The sequence below is a fragment of the Lycorma delicatula genome, chromosome 1 (assembly GCF_047948215.1).
Source record: "Lycorma delicatula isolate Av1 chromosome 1, ASM4794821v1, whole genome shotgun sequence".
Lineage (NCBI taxonomy): Eukaryota > Metazoa > Arthropoda > Insecta > Hemiptera > Fulgoridae > Lycorma > Lycorma delicatula.
Window position 1 is genome coordinate 45,122,931 of NC_134455.1, and position 26,620 is coordinate 45,149,550.

Sequence of the window (26,620 nt, forward strand, 5' to 3'; positions counted from 1 at the left end):
CAGCGTGAATGCCAATTGAACACTCCCACATGTAGTTTTTGGGCCCTAAAAATGAGACAATTTTTCAAAATCTTATGATTTGGCGGCTACTTTCATTAATGAGACACTCAGTAACAGTCAATTTTTATTTTATAAGTAATACTACAGTAGCCAACATTAAAAAGTTAAAAAATAGGCCTGCTACCCTAAGCACTTCATTATTTATTTTGGGCCTAATATTTGAAAAAACAATTTGTAAATGTAACTTCAGTAAGTTACATTTACTATGCAAGTTCCATCTTTACTCTTTTCAAACAGCCCTTTTTGACCTCTGTATGATGTAAAATAAGAATCCTACAGCTCATAGAAAAAGCGGGAAAATGGCTGCTTTTACCTATTGGCAAGTTAGAAAATGGATTATTACACAAAAAAAAATATTCTTTTTTAAATATAAGAACATATTTTGGCCACTACATGGTGGGTAGTTATCATATACCAAATATCTTCAAAATCAAAAATAGTGGTGGAATAACATTTTTGAAAATTTGTTGAATTAAAATCCAATACTCGAAGACCATCGTTCAGCTGACGCTGTTTATTTGTCTCCTATAAAAATATAGATTATATAAAAACCACAGGACCGATTTAGTCTAAGTAAAAGTTTCCCTGAATTTCTTAATGATTTTATATGTAAATGCTACAAACTATTAAGGAAACTGGAAATTAGAATCAACAAAAGAACAGTTTCAAATTGTTGAGAAAATATTTCACATTTTCTCAAAAATAACAGAATAACAACAAATAGTTTTATCAAAGAATCCAAGTGCAAACCTTTATCTTAAATCAGTTTATACATATGGAGAATCATATAAACTAGTAACAGTGAAAATGTTAAAAATTATGACTTAATAGTCTCCCAAATCTAAACAACTGAAGATAACCAAATGCTATTGAGGACATTTTTGTGAGAATTTCTTTCCCTCAAATTGTGCTTAAAAACATTTTTTTTGCCTGCTACCAATTTTTTAAATAAAAAAAGATTAAAAATTAATAAATCAATCTGTTTCTTTCACATTAACAGTCTTAATTACGTAAGAAATGAAAAAAGAAGAGAAGTGAAATGTTGCAGTGAATTTTAAATAGTTTAATATACAAATACACCAAACGCTAAAAGAACACTTGAACACCAATAACTGATTTGATCACCAATAAAACAGATTTAAATAGCTCCAGCTAACCAGAACGAGTCATACGACTTCTGGTACATATGAACTACATTACACCTATTCTCATGTTTAATATTTTTATTATAGATTATATAGCACTTGTGAAGATAATAAAATAAAACACATAAGTGCAGCAAACAAAAACTCAAAACCAGATCAGCAAACCAAAACCGGTTTAGTAACTGGAGAAAATTTTCCTAAAATTTAATTTTTCCCAAAACCTTTAGTACAAGAACTGAACTCACAATTGGGATGGCAATAACTGATAAGATAAAACAGTTTTTAAGTGATATAAGCATTTCTAAAGAAGACAAAAGTCTTCTGGTACAAAATTTCAAAACTACTCAAAATTTCAGAACTACTCAAAAAATACAAAGAATGAAAAATAATGGACCAACAAGTAATAATGTTTTTACGCACCTTCAATAATTGACATTACTTTCAATAATTTGTAACCTACAGTAATCCAGCAGTTTTAAGTCTTCACAACAAAAACAAAACAAGCTTCTACTGTACACTTAATTAACTAAAATAATCCATAAGTATTTTCATAGTCAAATCTTCCATCACAAAAAAGAAGCACTTATCATGCAAACAGAAAAATTCCTGATTTCCACTTTTAGTATACTAGCATGATAAAAAAGAACATGCATGCTTTAAAAGTTACATCGCAAACCACTTACTGTGAAAAAAATTGAATTTCATATTATACGAGGTCTGTAAAGTAATGAGACTTTACGAGGTTGAACTTTTTTGAGGTTCAGAAAAACCTTTTATTTACAATCCAATTATACATGGACTCTACACCATCAAAATAGTTCCCTGGAAAGCCACACAACGCTTCAAATGGTTCTCCAACTCTTCATAACAGTGTTGGAACTCAGAAACTCTGAATATCCTTCAGATGGTCAGTTAATTTTTTATTTTGTTTTCTACTATTCCAAAATGGTGTCTTTGAGGTGTTTTTTTAAAGTCGGGAACAGGAAAATGTCCCAGGGACTAAAGTCAGGTGAATAAGGTAGTTGAGGAATTACAGGAATGTTTTTCTTTGCCAAAAACCCATTAATTGGGAGTGCAGTGTGACAAGGTACATTGCCATGATGTAGCATCCAGTTGTCTTTAATGGCTGCTCTCACGTGAGCAACTCTTTTCCGCAGTCTTTCAAGAATTTCTTGGTAAACATATTAATTTACAGTCGGTCATGTAGGCAAAAACTCCTTAAAAGAAACAAATTAGCAAGGTTTTGATTTTTGATCTGCTCATTTTTGCTTTTTTGGGACGTGGTGAGTTTTGACATATGTCACTCCTTGCTCTGGCATTTTGTTTGTGGGTCGTACTCAAATATCCAAAATTTATCACCAATAATAGCATTTTTAGAAAATAAGGATCAGTTTCAATTTGCCCTAGAATATCGGACACACTTCCACCCTGTAGTTTTTCTGTTCAACAGTGAGGTTTTTTGGGACCAATTATTCACAAAGTTTTTTCACGTTCAATTCGTTTGTCAAAATTTGATGGACTGCGGTACGGTTCAAATTCAATTGTTCTGAAGTCAGTCTGACAGTTAATTACCGGTCGTACCGTATAAAGTCTCTGATTCGCTCAAAACTGTCGTCATTTTTTGATGTTAAAGGTATTCCAGACGATGGATCATCTGCAACTGATTCCTGGCCATCTGAAAATGCTTTAAACCACCTAAAAACTTGGGCTCATGACAGAGTGTCATCTCCATACACCCTTCTCAATTTTGAAAAAGTTTCAGTAGCATGCACACAGAGTAACAAAACTTCATTGCACAATGTTGTTCATAATTAGTATCACTCATTTTTGTAACGCACAACAAAAACTTGTTTCACAAAAAGTGTGTTTACGTCTCACGTGGCAACAATAAACTAAAAATATTAATATCTAATAAAAATCAGCTGTTCAAATAACTAAATGTTTACTAGTAACTTTAGTGTTGCCACTTTGGCTGCCAAAAAAACTAGTCTCATTACTTTATTTACAGACCTCAAATTAAAGCTTACTCTTGTGCATTATTGTTATTGAAATAACAATTCATTTATGTAAAATGAGCTAGTATGAATTATATGGAAAACTAAACAAAAAAAGGTAACCCATCTTTTGCAATTTTTCCTAGCTGAAAAATATCTATGTTTCACAACTTCATTAAGAGATTATATTACATTTTTTCAGACAGTCAATTTCACTGCAGTACCTTTAAGACAACTGCTTGCTATTTTAGCAATAAAATTTCTTATGCACTGGAGCCATGTCATTTAAGAATTACTATTATGATGCATGGTTTCACACTACTCAACCAATAAGAAGATGGTTAAAGGGTAGTGAAAGGAAGGATAGCAGCTAAAATTGTTAGTAATCCCACCTATTAATTAGAAAAGAAAGATCACTTCAAACTGCTAAAATAAACATCACGTAGTTGTGTACTGCACAATTTTAAGCTTTCATGAAGGAACTGGGCTCAGTTTTTGTACTGTTAGCTAATTTTTACCAGTCCTTTTCTGACATGTATCAGCAAGTCAAGCGCTAACTGTTTAACGCATCAAGTACACTAATGATCGACCGGATCTTGGTTATACAGAAATTAAATTGTTTAGCCATATGTTTTGGTTGCACTCTCCCACCATAAAACGTAACGATCCAATCTTTCGCTAAATACACTCAAACCTGTGCACTACTGCAGCTGTAAAGTATAAACTTATGAAGGCTAAAAAGTAAAAAATAAAAAATATGTAAAAAAATGTTTAAAACACCATCACTCTTAAATTAAACATACTAAAATCTAAAAAATAATTTTTTAGATTGAGTGATAAACTTTATCCCAGAATGGATCTGACAAGCTTTGATGGTGATATGAAAAATTTTGCGAAAGTCATAGCTTAAAATTAAAAATTTTATATTTTTGCCAATTTTTTCTTATGCGTGATGAATGACCTAAAGAGTGGGGTGCAAACACGCATAAGAAAAGACTGGCAAAAAAAAATCAAACTTTTAATTTGAAGCTATGACTTTCACATAATCTTACATATCACCATCAAAGCTTGTTGTCAAATCCATCCTGGGTTACAGACTTAAAATTATTTTTTAGCTTTTAGTGTGTTTAATTTAATAGTGGTGTTTTAAAAATTTTTTCACATATTTTTTATTTATTTATGTGACTGTTTTTCTTCATAAAATAATGAAAAATAAACAAAGAGTAGGCACCGGAATGTACCAATCACTAGCGGAAAATCCCGATTCGTTAGTATCAATTTCTAGAGTTAAATTTCTAATTTAACTTTCTTTCTATCAATTTTCATCATTAAAAAAAAAATAATTTTATACAAGAGGTAATCAATTTTGTACACCTAATAATTCCATTCCGAAACGCCGCCTGCCTGGAGGACCTAGCAGCGGAGGCATGCCATAGGCACGCCCTGTAGCTAGTATGCGATTAAAACACAAAAACAATATAAAATACGAAGTTAATAATTGCATATAATTTGATATTTACATCTAATTAATAACTTTGAAATTATCCCACCCATACAAAGACATTAATAATAAGTAGAAAAGAGAAAATTTTAACCAATATTCTGCCAAGAAAATTAAACTGAAATAATATAGAATGTGATCTGAACTCAACAACCAAGATAATATAGTGTATTTGTTTCCGGGACTCTATCCGCAAACACAGTTGCACTGCAAGCATTCTTTTAAGGACAGTTCAAGGGCAAACTTGCAATTCTTTTGCGTGAAGTGATCACAGAACAACCAACTGCTGGCGTGGAGAGAGTAAGAAAGAGAACTGTGAGAGTAATGAAAAAGGAAAGAAGTACAACAGGTTCTGCTGCCAACCTGTATGTATGTGTATGTTTTGACCATCTGCTGTTTATAATCAAGTTACCACCACTTTCCTTTTCACTACTGAATTGTTAAACACATATGTCTGGCCTGCACTAAGCAAATTAATATAAGAGAAACAGTTAATTATCTTAAAACACAAAGATAACACAAAAACAAAAAGTGCAACTAGCAAATTTAAACAAGCCATTTAACAAATAAGTAAGACAAAATCAAATTAATTCAAGCCTCATTAAAGACAACTCTCTTAATATCATGAAAACCCTTAATTGCATGTAATTAATAATATTACAAGATAATTAGTATCATGTAGAAGTAACTTAAAACAATGAGTAAATGTTCATACACTTCCTTTCAAATCAAACTTAGTTCATTGTCTTTAAACACTAAATCTGATAATTAAAATACTGCTTGTTTATTTATATATATATATATATATATATATAAATAAACACATACACACACACACATATATATATATATATATATATGTGTGTATGTGTGTGTGTGTGTGTGTGTATGTGTGCATATGCATGTGTACTTTTGTGTGTGCCCATGTGCACACACACACAAGTAATAAAAGAAAGTGTACTCTAAATTAGGAACAAAATATCATTTTTGTCAAAATTAACTCAAGCAATAATCACCCTTCCTTACCGTACTATACAGAATGGCCTTTTTTTCTTTTAGAAGGTATTAGGGATGCCCAGAAGGACTAATAGACCTAGGATAAATGGATGGGCAACAGGCTACAATTTCAAATACCATACAGCGTTTTATTATTCCCAATAATCAAAATACAGCAAAACAATCCTTATATTTACTTCTTTTTTATTAAAAAGGGCTAGAAGCACATGGAATTTAAGGAAAGAAGTCCTGAACCTTTTTAACAACATGGAATTTGAATTGTTACTTGCTCTTAAGGAAGAATCTATTTTTTTGGAAAATAACAGTACAAATAGCACACTATTAAAATTACTGTAAACCAAGAGTTAACAATATTGGACTACACAGCTGGAGAGCAAAGGTTATGGAACATTTTTGAGACAATTTTGTTTTTTATTTGTCCCTGAAAACATATCATGGGTTAAAAAAGAAGAGTTTAAATGAACATATCAGTATCTCATTTTCTGTAAAAAAAAAACCAGGGGGTTTAAGGAGTCTAGGGGACAAGAGACTATAAACCTTACAACATTGCACTTTCTAAATCCCAAATGCAAAGAACCTTTTTTTAAAAGAACTATAGTTAAAATAAAACAATATTTATCTTTTTGTTAATTAAAAGATAAAGAATAAGCAAGTAAGAGGGCCCTGAGGAGGAGGAACTCTTAAACTCTACAATTTCTTTTTAATCTTAGATGAAAAAAGTTTTTTTTATTGAAAGATGTTGCTACATTACGTAATATAAATTTCTGTTAATCAAAGAAACTAGTAGAACCTATGGAGGCCTGACACATTTGACATCATTAAGTCTTACATCACTAAAAAAAGAAACGATCTTGAAAAAAAAACTGATCATAAAACTTTTTATTTTTGTTAAACTGATAACTGCAATTTAGATACCTGGAGGTACAATGGGAACGAACTCTGTAACACCAATAAATGTCTTTCTATCCCTTCCACAGTAAAGCACTTTACTGCAGTCTGCATTATTTTTTTTTTTTTTTTTTTTTTTTTTTTTTTTTTTAATTGAATTGGGGATTACATCACAGCTTCTTTTTAGCAAGGATAGTTTTAATATTTGACATCACCTCATATATTTTAGATCTGATATTTTTCAAGTATTTTAAGCAAACATTTTATTTACTTTTAATTATAAGAATCATATTTTGAAATCCATGTTTTCAAATAATAATGCAATAACATTACCACTATTATGTTTTTTTAAATTAACAAAAGTATAAATTTTAAATATATTACTAATTATTTTGTATATTATTATGAGGCATGGTACAAAAGTAAAGGCTGATGAGTTATAAAAAGCGACTAATAACAGTGACTGAATCATGCAATCACAGTACGTTAAAGTGATCATATAACCACCACATTGCCATCAGTTTATTGTTGTTTACCTTTACGAGAAAGTGTGTAAAAATGAGTGCAGAAATAACAAATCCAGCCATTGTGAAGTTTGATCAGCAATTAGATTTCTAAACACAAGAGGACATAATGCTGCTGAAATTCATCATCAATTATGTGAAACATATGAGCTTACCACAATGGAGTCATGAGTTTACGGAAAGCCATTCAAATGTTCACGATGAAAATAGAAGCAGCAGGTCTACTGTCTGGACTGACAATCTCGTTGAATGTAAGAATGCAAAAGTGAGAGAAAATTATAATTTTACAGCCAATCTTTCTCTAGAATTTCAAAAACATTGTTGAGAATCGTGATTGACACTTTAGGCTATAGTAAACTGTGTGCATAACGGGTGCCAAAAATGTTGACAAGTGTTTACAAAAATCACAGAATGACATCAATCAGCACATCCTTTTCTCGACCGCTTTAACCATAAGGGAGACAAATTTTTTTCCCATGTCATCACTGGATTCTGAGATGATACATCAATCCATGCTGTGGCATCATTCCAGTACACCTACACCAAAAAAATTCAAACACAAGCCCAGTCCAAAAGGAAAATTATGGCATCTGTATTCTGGGGCCAAAAGGGTGTGCTTTTAATCGATTTCATGTAACCTGGAACATCAATCGCATCACAAGTCTATTGTCAAACACTTTCTAAACCGCATCATGCCATTCAAAACAGACCACAGGGAATGCTGAGATCAGAAATTGTTCTTATTCACAATAATGCACGTCCACACATGGCTGCATGCATAACAGAAACAATTCAAAATTCAGATGAGAAATTTTTTATCATCCCTTTACAGTCCTGATCTTGCACTCAGTGATTATCATCTCTTCCTACACCTCAAAAAAAAAGTTTGCATCTCAATGATTAAAGGTAAGTGAAGAGTTGAACATCTAAGTACAAAAGTGACTATGATCCCAGGCAGCAAAATTTTATGCAATGAGTTTGAAGAAGCTTGTTTCACAATACCAAAAGTGTTTGGAAGGAAATGGTTATTATGTAGAAAAATAAAGAAGATATGTATGTGAAACCATTAATAAATTTTTCAATTTTTTCAAATGTTCTTATTCAGTTACTGATCAGCCATTACTTTTGTATCGCCCTCATAATTATTATTTTTATTTTGTTTATTTCAGAAAATACAGATAAATTTAGTAGGAAATGAAGAATATCCATCTTAAATGGGATTTGGACAAAGTATGTAATTAGTAAATGATACACCAATTAAAAAATAATTATAATGTTTAATTAATATAGGATGAATGTGTATATAGTAGGAATTAGTGAGGTTCGGTGGGAAGAGGAAGGCGACTTTTGGTCAGGTGATTTTAGAGTAATTAACTCGGCGTCAAATAATGGGCAGGCAGGAGTCGGTTTCGTGATGAAAAAGAAGATAGGGAGGAGAGTAGAATATTTCAAGACGCATAGCGGTAGAATCATTGTAATAAGGATAAAATCAAAACCTAAACCGACGATTGTTAACGTCTATATGCCTACAAGCGCCCATGATGATGATGAGGTAGAGTGTGCACACGAAGAGATTGATGAACCAATTAAACACGTAAAAGGAGATGAAAATTTAATAATAGTTGGAGATTGGAATGCAAGCATTGGAAAAGGCAAGGAAGGAAATATAGTGGGTGAATACGGGCTGGGCAAAAGGAATGAAAGAGGGGACCGACTTATAGAGTTTTGCACGAAGTATAATTTAGTAATTGCCAACACCCAATTTAAAAATCATAATAGAAGAATAAACACTTGGAAAAAGCCAGGCGATACTGCAAGGTATCAGATAGATTATATCGTGGTTAAGCAAAGATTTAGAAATCAACTCGTTGACTGCAAACTTACCCTGGAGCAGACATTGATAGCGACCATAATTTGGTGATAATGAAATGTAGATTGGGGTTTAAAAACCTGAAGAAAAGGTGTCAGATGAATCTGTGGAATTTAGAGAAGCTTGAGGAAGAGGAGGTAAAGAAGATTTTTGAGGAGGACATCGCAAGAGGTCTGAGTAAAAAAGATAAGGTAGAAAATGTAGAAGAAGAATGGGAGAATGTTAAAAAGGAAATTCTTAAATCAGCAGAAGCGAACTTAGGCGGAATAATGAGAACTGGTAGAAAACCTTGGGTTTCAGACGATATATTGCAGCTGATGGATGAACATAGAAAATATAAGAATGCTAGTGATGAAGAAAGTAAAAGGAACTATCAGCAATTAAGAAATGCTATAAACAGGAAGTGCAAACTGGCAAAAGAAGAGTGGATTAAAGAAAAGTGTTCAGAAGTGGAAAGAGAAATGAACATTGGTAAAATAGACGGAGCATACAAGAAAGTTAAGGAAAATTTTGGGGTACATAAATTAAAATCTAATAATGTGTTGAACAAAGATGGTACACCAATATATAATACGAAAGGTAAAGTCGATAGATGGGTAGAATATATTGAAGAGTTATACGGAGGAAATGAATTACAAAATGGTGTTATAGAGGAAGAAGAGGAAGTTGAGGAGGATGAAATGGGAGAAACAATACTGAGATCTGAATTTAAGAGAACACTAAAAGATTTAAATGGCAGAAAGGCTCCTGGAATAGACGGAATACCTGTAGAATTGCTGCGCAGTGCAGGTGAGGAAGCGATTGATAGACTATACAAACTGGTGTGTAATATTTATGAAAAAGGGGAATTTCCATCAGACTTCAAAAAAAGTGTAATAGTAATGATACCAAAGAAAGCAGGGGCAGATAAATGTGAAGAATACAGAACAATTAGTTTAACTAGTCATGCATCAAAAATTTTAACTAGAATTCTATACAGAAGAATTGAGAGAAGAGTGGAGGAAGTGTTAGAAGACCAATTTGGTTTCAGGAAAAGTATAGGGACAAGGGAAGAAATTTTAGACCTCAGATTAATAGTAGAAAGAAGATTAAAGAAAAATAAACCAACATACTTGGCGTTTATAGACCTAGAAAAGGCATTCGATAACGTAGACTGGAATAAAATGTTCAGCATTTTAAAAAAATTAGGGTTCAAATACAGAGATAGAAGAACAATTGCTAACATGTACAGGAACCAAACCACAACAGTAACAATTGAAGAACATAAGAAAGAAGCCGTAATAAGAAAGGGAGTCCGACAAGGATGTTCCCTATCTCCGTTTTACCTTTTAATCTTTACATGGAACTAGCAGTTAATGATGTTAGAGAACAATTTAGATTCGGAGTAACAGTACAAGGTGAAAAGATAAAGATTTGCTGATGATATAGTAATTCTAGCTGAGAGTAAAAAGGATTTAGAAGAAACAATGAACGGCATAGATGAAGTCCTACGCAAGACCTATCGCATGAAAATAAACAAGAACAAAACAAAAGTAATGAAATGTAGTAGAAATAACAAAGATGGACCACTGAATGTGAAAATAGGAGGAGAAAAGATTATGGAGGTAGAAGAATTTTGTTATTTGGGAAGTAGAATTACTAAAGATGTACGAAGCAGGAGTGATATAAAATGCCGAATAGCACAATCTAAACGAGCCTGCAGTAAGAAATATAATTTGTTTACATCAAAAATTAATTTAAATGTCAGGAAAAGATTTTTGAAAGTGTATGTTTGGAGTGTCGCTTTATATGGAAGTGAAACTTGGACAATCGGAGTATCTGAGAAGAAAATATTAGAAGCTTTTGAAATGTGGTGCTATAGGAGAATGTTAAACATCAGATGGGTGGATAAAGTGACAAATGAAGAGGTATTGCGGCAAATAGATAAAGAAAGAAGCATTTGGAAAAATATACTTAAAAGAAGAGACAGACTTATAGGCCACATACTAAGGCATCCTGGAATAGTCGCTTTAATATTGGAAGGACAGGTAGAAGGGAAAAATTGTATAGGCAGGCCACATTTGGAATATGTAAAACAAATTGTTAGGGATGTAGGATGTAGAGGGTATACTGAAATGAAATGACTAGCACTAAATAGGGAATCTTGGAGAGCTGCATCAAACCAGTCAAATGACTGAAGACAAAAAAAAAATGTCTAATTAATCAATTAATATAATGCTACTGTTATTAAATATATGTAATGTTATTACAATAAACTGCGAGATATTTATACAATTAATATTTTTTTTTTTTTTTTGTAAATACAATCATTAAATATGCCAAATACCATAAAAATGTAAAAGATAAAATAACTTTGTTTACAGAATCACTAAATTAAAGAATATAATGAGAAACAAAATATAACAACACTATTAATTTGCCAGCATCATTAGTCAAAAGAAAAGTAAGTGGAGACATCAATTAAAATTAAAATCAGAAAAATGAATCCCCTTCAATTAAAAAGAAAAAGAATTAAATAGGATTTTTTTTACATTTTTATTCAATACAAATATTTTTTTTAGGAACTTATTTTTATTTTTTTTAATTTTAATCTTAGTGTTTACTAAAAACTATTAAAATTAAAACTTGCTGCTTGTGTATTTTTTAAAAATAATATGCAATAAATTAACTTATTGACATTTTTCAATATAATTTAGTATGATTTCTTATTCCTTATTTTGATATACAGTATCATGTATTCAATAGTACCTGCATACAGAAAAAATGCAGAAAGAAGTTGCATAAATATATGTTACATAATTTAATTACAACACAATTTACATAATTCAAGAAATTAACTTTATACATTTAGTGGACACAATTTATTTAATTCAAATAAACAACTTTTTAATAAAGTTGTTGAGGTTTAAAACTAGTAAGAATTATTACTATATTTATTAACTCATGATATAGAGTTAGTAATGTAAACTAATTTGGTACATAATGCTGATATTCCTGGAAAATGAATGATGTGAAGAAACGGCAAATGCCAATGACGAGCCACATACAATAAACTGGTTCCAACAAATAATCGAAGTTAATAACATTAACAAGAAGAAATGCACAAGCATTTATTGCTGGATAATAAATAAAGCACTTTCACTGACTAAATCATTCGAATGTAATATTTAAAAACAATTTTCCGTGGTTCTAACCTTATTATAAATAACCTGTTCATTGAAGTTCAAGGAATGTGAAAATACATTCACTCTACAGTTTTTTTTACTTCCTTGTATGAAGTAAATGAAGTATTGCAATCATGAAAAATTTGTTTTCAGATTTCAATAGAAATACCCATTTTGACCATCCCTGAATCCATTTTGACTAGTTTCGGCGTGATGTCTGTACGTATGTATCTTTCATAACTCAAAAACAATTAGCCATAGGATGTTGAAATTTTGAATTTAATTCGGTTGTAACATCTAGTTCTGTACCTCCCCCCTTTTGATTGCAATCGACTGTACCAAAAGTATCCAAAAAAAACCCAAAATACAAAAAATTTGAATTTTTGAATTTTTCTTAACTGCATTAATAAGCTCTCATTGACAGTTTTTTCAACTATATATCATTACTAGTACTTGTTTTCATTGGTTCCAGAGTTATAACCAAATAAAGTTTTAATTAATGAAATATCTGCATCTTACAAGCGGAAGGTACATGGATTCAAATCCAACTAAATCTACTTTTTTAACATTTTTTTTATTAAAATATATTGATTTATTAATAATTAATAACCTCTGATTGAAAAAAATGTTTACAATAAATAACTCAATAATAAAAAAATCAGAAGTTATTAATGAAGTAAAATTTTATGTACTTTTGATTTTAAAAAAATGTGTATATGTAATTTCATAGGCATACATGGAAGTCATTTAGTGTCCACATCAATTTTTTTTCCAAGTACTAAAATAAAATTTCCTCAAATTATAAGTAGCCTTAGCGATTGACAAAAAAATGATCAACTGTTCTATCAATATAAATTAATAATATTTGAATAATATTAGTAAGCTTTCAATTTTAATTAAACTCGGTGCTAAAAAAAATCCCTTACAAAACAAAATCTCATTTCCAATAATTTCTAATCTATATAGATTATTGTAGTATTATTTTCAAAATATTACAATGATATTGCTCACATTTATAAAAGGTGATCTAAAAGTCGTAAAATGTGGATAACTGAGAAGTGATGCATATGTATTTAGACCACTCATTCATTATTATAGTCGGGTAAAATCGTAAAGAAAAATTTAATGCTAGAAGATAGGAAGTCCATGTTTTCTATCAATTTTTCCTGGTCATCCTTACTTCGCCCTAGTAAATCAGTATAGAGTGCTCCTCTGTAAATTGGTTTTCACCAATACAGGAAAATGATGACCAGGCAGATATGAGTGAATTCCAAGTAGTAAATGTTAAGTCACTCATTGTTTCAAGTTTAGACAATCAACCAAGAATAAACTATTCTTATTTATCATAGCAGAAAAAATATTTCCCACCAACAGATAGTTCTTCTTTAAAGATTTTTTTCATACAAATTAAATCTTCATGCATTACGTGCATAAAATATAATCCATGTGAATTATATTTAATACATAGTTCTCCAATGAATCAAGAAAAATGGACCCTGCCTAACTAATCAAGAATGAAAATTACCAAAAAGCAACAGAAAAAATAACAATCAGATAAACTCAAAGATCTAGTCAACAACCTTAAAGAAATCGCAGAAGAATTAGCCCCAATAAAATTCCGTAAAAACCATCAATGGCAGAACAGTGAATGTGATGAAACAGTGGAAAAAGACATCAAGCATGGCTATTTCACCAAACCCAAAAATCAGAAATATCCTTCCAAACTCTAGTAAAACAAAGAAAAGAAACCAACTGAACCCAAAGAAGAATAAAAGGACAACACCATAAAGACACACTGAAGTCAATAGAAGAAGAATTCAATAAAAGAGTCAAGAGACTACTACAAAACCTTCAAAAATCAGCTCTAAAAATAAGAACCCCCAACCCTACTAATAAAGAATAAAACCAGTAAACTGGCCCATAACAATAGACGTGGAAATCCTGGTTAAATATTTCAACAGACTCCTAAATTTCAACACCAACACCACCAGAAAACATCAACTCTCCCACAATAAAAGAAGTCTACCACGCACTGTATGAGATGGAAAATTACAAAGCAGCTGGAGAAGATTTAGACTTTTATAGAGATCTGGAAGCATGCAGGAAGATCAGCAAAAATTATCCATCAACAGCTTGTCAACATCTGGATCAAAGAACTACCAGAACACTGGACAACAGCCCTCAACCATCTGCTACACAAAAAAAGGGGGCAAAATAAACCCTAACAATTACAGGGGAATCTCACTCCTAGACACAACATATAAAATTCTTTCAAGAATCATTCTCTACAGCATCGGTTCACAACTCAAAAAAGAACTAGGAGAATACCAGAGAGGTTTCAGACCCTGGAGGAGCTGTCCAGACTAGATCATGAGTCTCAATGTAATAATGGATTACAACAGGAAAAGAAACACAGACATGGTGATAACATTTGTTGATGACTGCATCCACAGGGAATCCCTATTAAAAACTCTGATACCTCGGAGACTACATACAAAATTAATAAACATGATAAAACTGACTCTCACAAACACTAAGGGAAGGTAAAATTCAGAGGCAAGCTCTTGGAACCATTTGGGATCAAAAGAGGACTGCACCAAGGCGATGGGCTCTCACCACTATTATTCAACTGTGCTCTAGAAATGGTAATGAGGGAATGACTCAAAAAATTCCCCCAGAAGTAAAATTAGACTGAAAAATCAAAACAAACTGTCTTGGTTTCACCAACGATTTGGCATCACTAGCAAATGACATTGACAAAGCTAAATCTCAGATATTAGAACTTCAAAATATTACAAACAAAATTGACCTCAAAATATCAATCAAAAAGACAGAAATTATGCCCCAAAAACCAACATGATTAAAAGAAGTAAATATAAACAGTAATAAAATCAAAATCGTAACCCAATTTAAATACCTCTGAGAAATAATAAACAACCTAATAAAAAACAAACTACCTGAAGCTCAAAAATTAACCTGGTATTCTTACAATAAAAATACCTATCAATAAACACAAAAATAAGACAATACAGTTACAAAACCAGAAGCCACATATGTAGCAGAAACACTCTTCCACCTCAATGAACAATCAAAGACAGACTCCAAAAAATCAAAAGAAGAATTGGAAGATCCTGCATCAATAAGAAGTAACAAAAAGGCGTGCAGTGGTGGATTGTTCCCAACAAACTCATGTTCAAAAAGTTAGAATCCATCACTGATACCATGTATAAGAGGAAAGTAGAATTCTTTGGATATGAGAATGCAAGATTCAAGACTTCTGAAGCAGCTAATACAGTACAATCTCGAGTCAAGAAATACCAAGACAGGATGCAGATGGATCAGAGAAATAAGAGAAGATATGAAGTAAATTGGACTTACACTAGAAGACACCACAGATAAGATAAAATTAAACAAAAACACTCGCTTCACACAAGAAAAACTTATAACATAAACATTTTCAACTCTAGAAAGTGCACAAAGATTGGAACATATGAAAAAGTACTGGGAGGACAACAAGGCCCAAACAGTCCCAAAGAGACTTGGATAATGAACTGACTAAAGTGATCCTATGCGGTCATAAAAGATAATAATATATTAATATCAATAGAGAATGCTAGAAATATATGAACTGAACTAAATTACTATTTGACAATGCTTTCAAGCTTTGACACTGATGGAGTATTTATTACTATTTACACAGTAACTCCAATGTTACTAATATTACTAGTAAATGAAGTAAACTAATTAGTGATGATGAAAACTAAATAGTAACTATTTAATTTAGAGTGATTTACAGTTTTCATTTACTGAATAGTAATTATCATAAAAATTTTAAGTACCATGTTAATACTCACTAATTTAATGTAAATACTTAATGGGTTAATAATCAGAATTAAAATAAATTAAACAAAACATTCTTATAATAAATGATCATATTAGTTTGGTTCATTTCAGTTTTATTTAGGGTTGAACTGTTGCTGAAAATGGGTTTTATGAAAAGCCATGATGCTACACCACATATTCTGACCGAGCTCTTGGTCAATGTAATGATTAATCATTTTGGAAAAAAATTCTGCAATAATTAATAAATAGAAGAAAACATTTTTATCAGAGTGGGCAAACTGATTAGTACATTAATAGAAGGATACTGATAACAGAACAGTAGTACAAATAAGGCAGACAGAAATTCACCAGGTAAAAAACTCAATAAAATTAGATTGGGATAAATATTTTTTTTACACTTAAAACTATTGACAATTCTTTCTTTCCCCTCTAAGGTAGATGGGGCAATTATATTCAACTAAATATGAGCAGGTACAGCCAGTTTATGGGCAAATTTCTATTTCAAACTACTAGAAAGTTACTACAATACAAGGAGTAAATTCTCTTTAATAAAGCATTTCTAGAGAAAAATTAAAGAAGTTTAAAACATCTTAAAAGTACTTAGGATATCTTCAGTCTGACAAAGAAATTTCTTTGTTTCTATTCAATCTGTAGAAGTTAATTTTTTTAAATCAATTTAAAGAGTAAAAAAAAGGCAAATATGAATAAGCATATACCTAAATGAGTGTACATCTGACACTTTGATGATTTATTCTATATTTTTTATATTATAGTTTATAAATATAATTTTTTTTCTTAATTTGAATACTCTATATTATATTTGTTAAAAAAACATTTCAATGTTGATTATTATGCTACATTATTAAAATGGAAAGCATGGCAAAGACAGCAATTTAAAAATTATATGATATTTCATGTTTTCACTCACCACTAAGTGTATTTCATTTGTTTTCTTCATTATCACTACATTACAACAGAAACATCACATTATAACATTATGTTCCACTAGTATCAAGTATCATGAAGCTTTTGGAAATTTTCTTCCTGTTTCTTCCAGCCTCCAGGAATCACTGTCAGGTATTACTTCAGAGGATGATATGTACTAGTGTTAAGTGAAATGTAATATTGTACAGTCTCAGTTGACCATTTCTGAGATGTGTGGTTAATTGAAACCCAGCCAACAAAGAACACCGGTATTCACGATCTAGTATTCAAATCCGTATAAAAGTACTTTCAAAGTAGTGCCTTTATGCTTTTGGAAACCTGTAGTTTACACAAAATCAAAAGTTTTGCATATTGCAATTCAAAGAAAACCAAAATCTTTAACAACTTGGTGGCTCTGAAATACCAGATCACATTAACATTATTCCAAAAGAATATTTCCATTTCATCTCTTGAACTCCAAGCCTACCTATTATTTTCTCTCAAAAATTAATCAAAAGAAAAAAAAACACTGCAAAATTCAGAGTGTAATCAATTTTAGATTATATAGGACAGTACTTTGAATCTATTAATATTTTTATTGATACATGCATAAAAGCAGCAATTGCTGAAGTCTAACTGAAGAAATTTTAATAAACAATCCTTCACATGCTCCCACATATGTTATGTGTAAACTATTAAAATCTGACTAGTGATCACTAACATAGATAACTGCTTTTCTATTCAATCTGTCTTTAGTAAATGCTAAAAACAAGAATATAATATTTTTTATAAATCTTAATAGCAACTGCCTAACTTGCCTTAATAACAAATCCCTACAACACAGCTTCCTTTTAACACAAATGATACCACATACTATTATAATGTATACTATTAATTACAAATGCAAATCTTACCTTAGTAGGGCTCCTACTCTCTTGTCCCTGCATTCGACGAAAGCTACGAAGCCTGCTCAAAGCTGGTCCACTTTGTACAGCACTCTTTATCCCAATCTGTTTTGAATTCGAACCACTCTTATTTTGTTTCACTATTCCATTTGCACTACAATTTTTGACTGGCGATGTTTTTGTACTTCTTGTTTCAGCACTAACTGATTTTAAATTTGATACCTTAGCAAGATGCCTTGATGAAGTTCTTATATTATCCCTCAAATTTTTTAACTCTACTGCTTTTAAATGGGGTTTAACTTTGTCATCATTACTGTTAGAATCAGTTTTTAATCTTGTTCTGGGATTACTATTATTATTGTTATTATTATTGCTGCTACCATTATTATTATTATTATTATTATTATTATTGTTGTTATTATTACTACTACTATTACTACTATTTTTATTATTATTATTATTATTATTATTATTATTATTATTATTATTATTATTATTATTACAGTTTTCTTTAACAGGAGATTTTTCATCAGCTTTTATTTTTGTTTCTAACTCAGGAGTTGGACTTTTAGTTTCCCTCTGAGCTTCATCCCTATCTTTCGTCCCAGAAGATATTTCCTTCTTATCTAAAACTCTTTCACTTTTATCTTCAACTTTGTGATTAGGTTTATCTTTTTCTACATCCTTTGATAAACTCTCCTTACTGTTTTTAGACATTTTATTAGTCTTTTCAAGAGGTTCTTTTTCATCAGATGAAGTATCATCACGTTCATTGTCAGTGGAACTGCTTGACTTATCTCTAACAGAAGATTTTGATTTTGGCAACTTCAACGCCGATATTTTCAGTTTCAAACCACCCTGAAAATAAATAGAAACTTTTAAAAAGATAATCAGAGAAATACCAAAAATAAGTAAGATTTAAACAAATCCATGATCACTAAAGCAAATGAAAAGAAAAGGATAGACAACTAACTTTCTTACAGTTCAAGTGCAGTGAACTTCAGAACAAAACAAAAATTGAAAAAATAACAATATAGAACATACATAACGAAAAAATAAAAAATAATGATGTAAACACACAAGAGACCATGTATACTGTATATAATGTATCTCTATTTTTCACCAGATGAACAAATTTTTTCTTATAAATTGGTGGCTAATTTGAAACACAATAAAAATCTTTAACTCTTATATGCTAAGTAATATTTGTCTACTATTTTATTACCCCTTTCCATTTTTGCTAATAAAGTTTGTTACCTGTGTCTGTTTTTTTCTTTTTTTTCTTTACACTTTTCATGTTACAATGCCAATAACATATCAAACTGACATCTAAAATTTAAAGAATGTTCTAGAAAAATCTCAATTTTAATTAACTGTCAATCAAAACTAAAAATTTCATTCAGTGATATTAAGTTAAAGGTGTAACTGAAACTTCACTGTAGTTACCCTTTTCCACAAACAACGTTGACAGCTATGTTACTAGCTCTTCTAATTTTTTTCTCAGTTCTTTCTTTTTTTTAGTTAATATAAATTTTTGAATATCTGTTCCAATTTGAAACCTGTCTTCCAACAATGTAATCAGAAAAAATCTCTGTCTTCTAATTACAAAATCATATACTGAAGCCTACAAATAGCACCTGTCCAACCATGCAGACAAAGATTTATTTATGTTTATTAAGCATGTTCTTCATTAAGCATCCTTTCTCCATAGTTGCACAGTTATCTTCTAGACTAATGACATAATATTAGAGTTAAGGTTTCTGTTTTGTTGAACTACATTCATTGTAGTACAGTACAGCATAAAAAAGTTTCCAAGAAAATTTGTTGAATTCTTCTGATCGCAAGTAATGAAGGATTACAGTAGTGGTAACTTACTGGCAGTAATCAATTCAAAATAACAATATATATATATATATATATATATATATATATATATATATATTTATATATATGTGTGTGTGTATGTGTGTGTATATGTGTATGTATATAATATATATATATATATATAAACACACTCTCAATATGAACAATCAGAACACAACAACAAAATCAGATTTAGAAAGATAATTGCAAAAAAAAGTCAATGAACTGTAAATCTTTTAACTACACCTTCCAAATGTTTGGTCTATATGATGTGATAGTCATTACAAAAAGAAATACAGGGTTTACAAAAAAGTATACCATGTTTTAAAGCTGTGTAATATCTAACTGTGACTTACAGTGAAAAATCACAAATAATATGAAAGAGTAACTCTTACAGTTTTTCCTACATGTGTTCAATATAAGCAACTTCTATCATGCAGCACATACCCACTCAATAGGAGAGTTCTCCCATACTTTAACCAGCATATCACGAGTATATGGAAGTAACAGTATATAAAGTATAATTGAAGCAACAGTTGCTTCAATTCCATGTCTATCAGGTAGATCGGTAGGTAACAGAGAACAGAACATGCATAAGATCATTTAAAACATCCTAATGGAAAAAAAATCACATTGGATCAGTTCAGGTGACCTTGTAGACCATTGCAAACAGCTCTGTGATTAGGTACATGCCGACCAATTTAGTGCTTTGGGGGAAATGTCATTCAACCGCTCCCAAACAGTTATGACAGTAAGGTGTGCACCATCTAGTTGCCAAATAAAATTCATTATACAGTGGCATTGTTTGCCACTGTAGCATTGTTTACACTGTGGCATTGTTTGATTTATCAATCCAAACATAGTATTCTTAACATAAAATTTAAAATTTTACCTTTAAAAGAAAAAATGTTTAGTAGTCAAACTTACTCAAATTTAATAGTTTATGTGTTCACCTTTATTTTTGATTATCACATTAATCCTCTTTGGCATTGATTCAACTAAGGTAGAACAATGATTTTTGATTTCTTCATCTCAAAATCAAACTTGTATCACTGAACTAATAAGGTCAGTTTTTGCGCTACAATTCATTTTCCCAAGTCTTCTTTTTAGTATGGCCTATAAATTTGCATAGGGATTCTGGTAAAGGGGGTGTTCCCTAGCCACAAGAGCACTCAAAGTTTTTTGGATTTTGAAGATTCTTTGCTTACTTTGATATGTGACATTGTGCACGGTCTTGTTGGAAAATGTGTTCTGACTATTTTTGTTTGGAATATGTTAATGTATTGGTCCAATTTCATTATCCCATCCATAGGCATAAGTGCTCCTGGCACTTCATGTGTAAAACATCCTCAAAAAATCTTTTTGGCTGAGAGTTTGAAAGCTTGTTGCAGGTGTGCTGGTGTAGTAGTCTTTTCATCTGCTGACTTACGAATAAAGGCTACTTTCTGCCCTTGGACACAGAAGTGAGTCTTGTCTAAAAAAAATAACTTTTTTCCACATCTCAATAGTCCATTCTTTATGTTCCTTTGCCCATTGAATTCTTTTTGTCTTCATAACCTATGTCAGTAAATGCTTCTTTTTAGGTTTCTGAACAATCCTTCCCACTGCCAACAATCTTCTACGAACTGTCATATCAGAAACATTAGTCCCATTGGCTCTTAAGTTCCTATTAAGGTCAACAGCTGATAACTGTGGATTAATTTTGCTTTTTCTTATTAGTCAATCCTGTGTAGACGTGGTTTTCTTTTTTCGTCCAAATTTTCCTTCTCTCTTTGGAGAGACGGAACCCGTTTCCCAAAACCTTTCAACAATTACATTTACAGAACCTAATCCCACAATACACTCACTGGCAATCTGTCTTTGAGTCATTAATAATATCTATAACTGTTAATATCCATGTCATTGTTAATATCCATTTCTGTTATAATAACTTATAACAAAAACTAATTGATAATGAATTATAAAAGCACAAAAATCACTAATTCTGAACTAACAACATAACCTAAAACACCAAACAGTAAGCAGTCTGCCACAAAATGAAAATTCCCTACAACAGAACAAAAATTCCCTTTGTTCAGATTAATTTGTTCACTACGGTATCGTTTCAGGCAAATGTTCATAGAATAATAGGAAAGCACAAACCTGATCAAAATTAGTCTCCCTTATTGAAAAATGTTGTGGAGTAGGTGATGAGTCTGACTGCTGACTAGAACGAGAAGATGAACTGGTACTACGACGAACATTTCTTCTACCACCATGTTCTTCACCACTACTAGGTGAATCTGAATCACTATCACTCCAACTACAGCTGCCACTACGAGAGCCATCCTGGAAAAAAATTAATTAAGAAGTAATGTTCTCAAAAAAAAAAAAAAGTTGAAGCAGAATGATCTATACTTTCTACCCAGATCACACTTATAATCAGAAACCTCAAAGTAAAATCTATTACTTTGAGTAAAAGTAATAAATTAATTGTCAGATTATTTAAAAAGCTATACCATACTTAATGAACAGATAATCACAGAAAATCTTGTATATTAAAATTAAGGTCTAATACGCCAAAGGATGAATACTTAGTATGCTGATAGAGAAATTGATGTGTAAATTAGGTGTGCTGAAGTAACCAAGTATAAAAATTATTCTTCCAAAAAATATACTTCAAACAGAAAAAATATATAATAAGAAATAGAGAGAGTAGAGGTAATAGACAATCAATCAAGAAAAGACTAGCACTTAGACATCCAATAGCTTACCACCTTGCGCAGAAATAAATAATCCCTAATTATTGAAAACAAGAAATAACATTAAATTATTCGTAGACTACATTACTCTAACATATAATATAAAATAAATTAGCATAATTACATATAATATATGTAATATAATATAATCACAGTATGCAGTAAATAATTAATTAATATAATTATATATGTAGTTCTATATTTCAAAATAATACCTCCATTTTTAATGAAAAGAATGGAAAAAAAATTAATATATGCTCTAACTTACACACAGAAACTTCATTAGTAAATTAAAGATTGCAAGAATTAGACCACTAATCTGTAAGTCAGATTTGTAAATATTAAAAAAAATAATAAAGCTGTTATAAACATTAAAACAGAAAAAAAAGATTGGTTCCAAAAGGATTTGAATGAAATATTTTGTTTTGTCTAACAGTATTGTAAACAGAACATGCTTTACTGAATTTAACAAACTGAACTCTGAAATGAAAATAATCTAAGTGAAAATTAAAGTACAAAAAGTAATTTCTTATATAAAATAATCTTATATTCAAAACATCATAAACATTATTCGCTGAGATTTTTGAACATCCTCATGTAGCCACTGAAACTTATTTCCAATGTTGTTTTTCAATAAATGTGCACTGTGTAAAACAGGCAATGTTCTTATAGACCTCACTTTTCATTACATTTTTAAAAAAAGAAAGGAAGAGTTACTTATCATCTGTACAAAATTACAACAAATCTTAAAATAAAAGATTAAGAAAGACCATCTCTAATTAAGAATGAAACAAGAATATACCCTGACCCAATTACTTTTCAACATATGCAAGAAAGAAGCAATACAGGAATTGAAGAAAATTTTAAGATTAAAGAAGAAGAAACAAAAATGTAAGAATATTCTTTTAGTTAAAACAAAGAATGGATCAGAAGAAATTTTGAATAGCATGGCTTTATTATTAAGAAGTTCATATAATAAAAACAAATTCCTATTCATATAGTTTGAAAATAAATAAGTGTAAAAACAAAAGTAATAGAATATAACAGAAAAAAGATAACAAAATATAACAAAAGAAAACAAAGGGTAACATAGCAGAAGTTGCAGAATTTCGTTAACTAGTAAAATTACAAAGAATGGGGAAAAAGGAGATAAGACATCAAAACCAGACTGGTACAAGCAAGAAGAGCTCAATGGAAAAAAGAAATCTGAACAAATTCATCAATAACAATTATCAACTATCATATATGCACCAAATATTTAAAAACATAATTGTGCAGAATGGTAGTAAATCTTGGCCAAAGAGGAAAAGAATAGTTAAAAACTTCCATAGGTCCTTTGGAATATGGTTTTACTAGAAAATGTTGAAAATTAGATGAGTTAATAAAGTACAAAATAAAATGAAGAGGTTTTTAGATAAATAGGAAAGGAGTTTGTGCCAGAATCCTATAAAACACCAAATTAAGTTTTGCTGGACATACATTAAGTCAATAAGGTTTAGTTAATTCAGCAGCAGAAGAATGTGTACCCAATGGTAAAACTATACAGGAAAACAACTGGAATATAATTACAGATGATGTAATTATTAATTATGTTAAAGTTCAATGATAAACAAAGAACATAAAGTAATAAATAATAAAGTCAAATCAGTTGATGACAAACAAGTCACAAAAAAACTTCTTAACTAAAAGAAGACTTGTTTTATAAAAACAATAAATTTATAATACACAATTAAGAGTAATATTAACAGCCTATTTGAATCACATCAACGGTAAAGAAAAAATCAATCAATTACCTCACTTTCAGTATTTGATTCATTTCCTGTTTCTGAATCGGAATCACCGTCTGAGTCAGATCCTGACCCCGAATCATCATCATCCTCACTTTGTTCATTCTGGCTATTACTGTCAACACATGCTCCTCCACCAGGTGTACATGGAGCAGGTAATGGGGTAGGTGGTTCCTATAACAAAGATTTTTAGTATTTTCTAAAAAAAAATATATATAGTACTACTCTGTAGTCTACTAAAACTACAGGGTAGCATCCAATAAGTTGACATATTTATAAAGTCTATTATAGATAATTGATTTTACCTGGTGTTTCATATTGTGCATACGTAAGCCCAATTTCTTGGAAATACCAGTAGATGTCACCTAGTCTTTGTACTTGGTTGCAATTCCACAACACAACAGTTATTGTTGAATTATGACTGATCATGTATGTTTGTCTAATTCTCAGCACACTAAAGTTGTGCTTCTTTATGCTGAATCAGAAAGTTTTAGTGACTGAATGACAATTTCAAGCTCATTTTAACACTCTGACTCCAGCAAGAAACACCATTTTCTGTTTATACTGTAAATTTGAGGAAGAAGGTACCATTTACAGAAGAGAAACTACCTAAAGCAGCTCCTGTTCGTTCTCCAGAAAATGCTGATGCACTTCAAGCTGTCATGCAATGTAGTGCGGGAAAGTTTACATGGCAAGCTTCAGGAGAAATGGGAATATCTTGTCATACAGTCAAAGAATGTTACACAGTGATCTCAAGGTGTTACCATACAAACTGACTATCCTGCATAAGTTAACACAACCTTACAAACAAAAGAGATTGAAGTTTGCATAGTGATCAGAAGGGAAAGATGATGTTTTGTTCAACACTTGGTTTTCTGACGAGGCCTATTTTCATATTGATTGGACTGTTAAGAAACAAAAGTCCACTTTTGGACAACAGCAGCACCACAAATTGTGCATGAAAAACAACATGGGCCTAAAGTAACTGTTTGGGCAACTTTATCCACTCACAGATTGATAGGGCCAATGTTTTTTGACAATACAGTTAATTCTCAACACTATTTGGATAAGTTAGGAAATGATTATCTACCCAAACTGCTTGCAACTGTGTCGCCCATAGGTACTCAATGGTTTATGCAACATTGTGCAATCCCTCATACCAATAATGTTGGGCTGGATTTTTTAAATTCTACCCAACATTAGTGTTACTGATTTTTTAAATTGTTTTTGGTAGTTGCGTAATTTCAAATCCTATCCAGACCATCGCAATAGAGTTTCTTTTTTGACCAACTTTGAGCCCAGATTTAAAGCCTAGTGATTTTTTTATGGGGATATTTAAAAGAGAAACTTTTCCCATTAAGACCTGAAAAATTTATGGTAATGCATGCACGGATAGTTCAGTTGTGTAAAGTGATTCAAGAGGACTTGTGTAACAGAGTCATCAGAAACATACACACCTACCTTGAAGAGGTTGTTAGGTATAACGGTGGCCATATTAAACTTGTCATGCAGTAAAAGAACTTTCCATGAACACTTTACTTGGTATGTAAAGTTGTAATCGTATTAAAATTAAATATGTAATCCGAAATTCAAATGTGCCAACTTATTGTACACCACCCTGTACTATACCAGTAATCCTTACACTTGCATGCATTCTTGTAGAATCAATATTGGCATATATGTATACACGCATGCTTAAACCACATTTCATATAATGATTAGAAATATTAGATGACAATAATACTATAATTTTGGGGGGGAAAATAAGTTTCTTGTAAGTGGAGGAGTAAAAAATTATACACAAGATTCTTGGAAAATGAAAGCCTCAAGATTACTTGAGGGCTGATGTAATTATTTCATTACATCACTGCGTTAACTATATTTCTTAGTTTAAGTTCCAAAGTGTAGCTGTTATTTAAATAAGATATTTCTATAAGCTCTTGTTTTAAGTTTTACTTTTAAAGGAAGATATTGAATTGTCAAATAAGAACTTCATTGAAATTAGGGATCAAAATGGTTTTAAGGCTGAACATTCTTAATACTTGTATTAGATGTTATAACATATTCAGTACAAGTAACATAAATGTCAGATGGATAGTATAGAGCCCCGCCTAAATTTTAATGGAACTTTATAGCATGATACCCTTCCATATGATAGTGAATTAGTTACTTATATAATGAAAAAACAGAGAGTATAACAAGTTGCTAGAATAAAGTGTTGAGTTAGAATGTTAGTTGTTAGAGTATAACAAGATCTATAAAAATATCTCAACTTGGTAATATTAGCATCATAAAGGCACATAAGATAAAACAATACTTCAACGGTCATCCTCATATTGGCTAACAGATATACAAATCTACATATTTGCTTTTAATACTTCAATATTAATATTG

General features: G+C 30.8%; 1 protein-coding gene across 1 annotated transcript in view; it reads right to left on the reverse strand.

Annotated features, from left to right (window-relative positions):
* The window catches only part of ash1 (histone-lysine N-methyltransferase ash1), a 229,911-nt gene that overhangs the window by 185,011 nt on the left and 18,280 nt on the right, over positions 1 to 26,620 (reverse strand). Inside the window, exons 5-7 of the mRNA XM_075354323.1 lie at positions 24,233 to 24,400; positions 21,841 to 22,026; positions 17,845 to 18,693 (exon numbers count right to left, since the gene is read on the reverse strand). Of these exons, the coding sequence (XP_075210438.1) occupies positions 17,845 to 18,693; positions 21,841 to 22,026; positions 24,233 to 24,400 (1,203 nt within the window). The remainder of the gene's footprint in view (positions 1 to 17,844; positions 18,694 to 21,840; positions 22,027 to 24,232; positions 24,401 to 26,620) is intronic.